Raw genomic sequence first — 1,475 nt, forward strand, 5'->3', positions numbered from 1 at the left:
TAATATAATATATAAGATATAATATATACGAATATATATATACACTTATATATATATATATATATATACTTTTATAACAACATCATTTCCAATATTAGAGCAATTTTTCCAAAATTAACCTAAATGTGAACATAATGTTTATATATTTATAGAGCTAAACATTAAGAAACAAATTGAAGGTTTATCTCACTTGTGACATCGTTAGTGCTCGGAATTTCATCAAGTCCACCACAGTCAATGATAACGTTTACTGTCATATCTTTAAAATTAGTGACCATAACATGCATGAGTCCAAATCTAAAATAATTAATAGAGAAAATGTTGCTTGTAACATTAATTTTATTACAATTATCGTCAACATCCTCATCACCATCATAATTTTGATTTGATCATACAAGGTGAATCGGTTACACATACCGTCTTAACCCACTCCATCTTGTAACGCACACGTTTGAGAAATTTATCAGGTAAATCATCTCGGCAAAGAAAAAAATTATTCTCATTCCGTTTCCAATTTCATATAATATATCCTCATATGTTTCAAGTGTCGTCAACCATATGTCGATGGTGGACATCAAAATGCTCGTAAAACCAAACGTCACGATTCCACCTGTAATGGTTCAAAAATAATTTGATTGTTACTAACGCTGTCAGAACGGACGTTCACAGAAATATGTATGGATATGTATATACAGTGCACTTTCTAAATCAAGAACCCTCTAATTTCGAGACTTAATTCGAGACCATGACTTTTGTTCAAGGAACCAAGTAACACTGTTCAATCTATTAACACTAAGTTAACATGTGGAAACCGAGGCCATACCAACCCAAATGTTTAGGTCCTAAAGGTGGTCTCAATAAAGTAACGAAAATAATATTATTATTTTTGCCATTAACAGGTAAAAGATAATTGTATGACAGGAAGCCCCCAAAACTACGACAATTTATGAATTCTAATGGCTTGTTTAATCGATTTTAGAGTCACCAATATAAAAATGCATATCATATTTTTCTGCCGACGAATCATGTTTTTCCTCCGCGGCCCCAGTGGCGCTACAGTTGACGCATAGCCATTGTATTTGTACATACATGTAAACCCATCAAGTAAAATAGAACGAACCTTTAACATGAAGACTACTGGCCATACTCATCTCTTTTCCAACAGGTAACAATTTGTTTACCTTTAAGTAGATGATATCGCCAACTATCCACGCGATGGCAACAATGTATACGACAATGGTGTAGATGTTATACGTCTCGGCTGTTAATAACTTAGTTTCCATTTGCTGGGCCACCTCGGCAGTAAGTAGCACAATTGCAAACAAATAGATAAGCATGCCATACAAACCACTAAACAATGCATTCATGTGAAAGCTTAGATAAAACAAGAAGAAAGAGATATTAAATATATACTGCAACTTAAATATATCATAATAATTATATACTGTAAGCCTAATATGTACTTGAACATTATA

At 32.6% G+C, this 1,475-nt stretch overlaps 1 protein-coding gene across 1 annotated transcript; it reads right to left on the reverse strand.

The window, feature by feature from the left end:
* Window positions 1–190: 190 nt before the first annotated feature.
* On the reverse strand, window positions 191–1,469 carry LOC117120339 (the record flags this gene model as incomplete). Its single annotated transcript, XM_033265367.1, has 3 exons — window positions 1,121–1,469; window positions 418–610; window positions 191–297 (listed from the first exon to the last, which is right to left on the reverse strand). Coding segments are annotated over exons 1-3 (547 nt in total), but the record flags the coding sequence as incomplete, so codon positions are not given.
* Window positions 1,470–1,475: the final 6 nt, after the last annotated feature.

The sequence above is a fragment of the Anneissia japonica genome, unplaced genomic scaffold (assembly GCF_011630105.1).
Source record: "Anneissia japonica isolate Jap-2015-1 unplaced genomic scaffold, ASM1163010v1 scaffold204748_len1475_cov197_single, whole genome shotgun sequence".
Taxonomy (NCBI): domain Eukaryota; kingdom Metazoa; phylum Echinodermata; class Crinoidea; order Comatulida; family Comatulidae; genus Anneissia; species Anneissia japonica.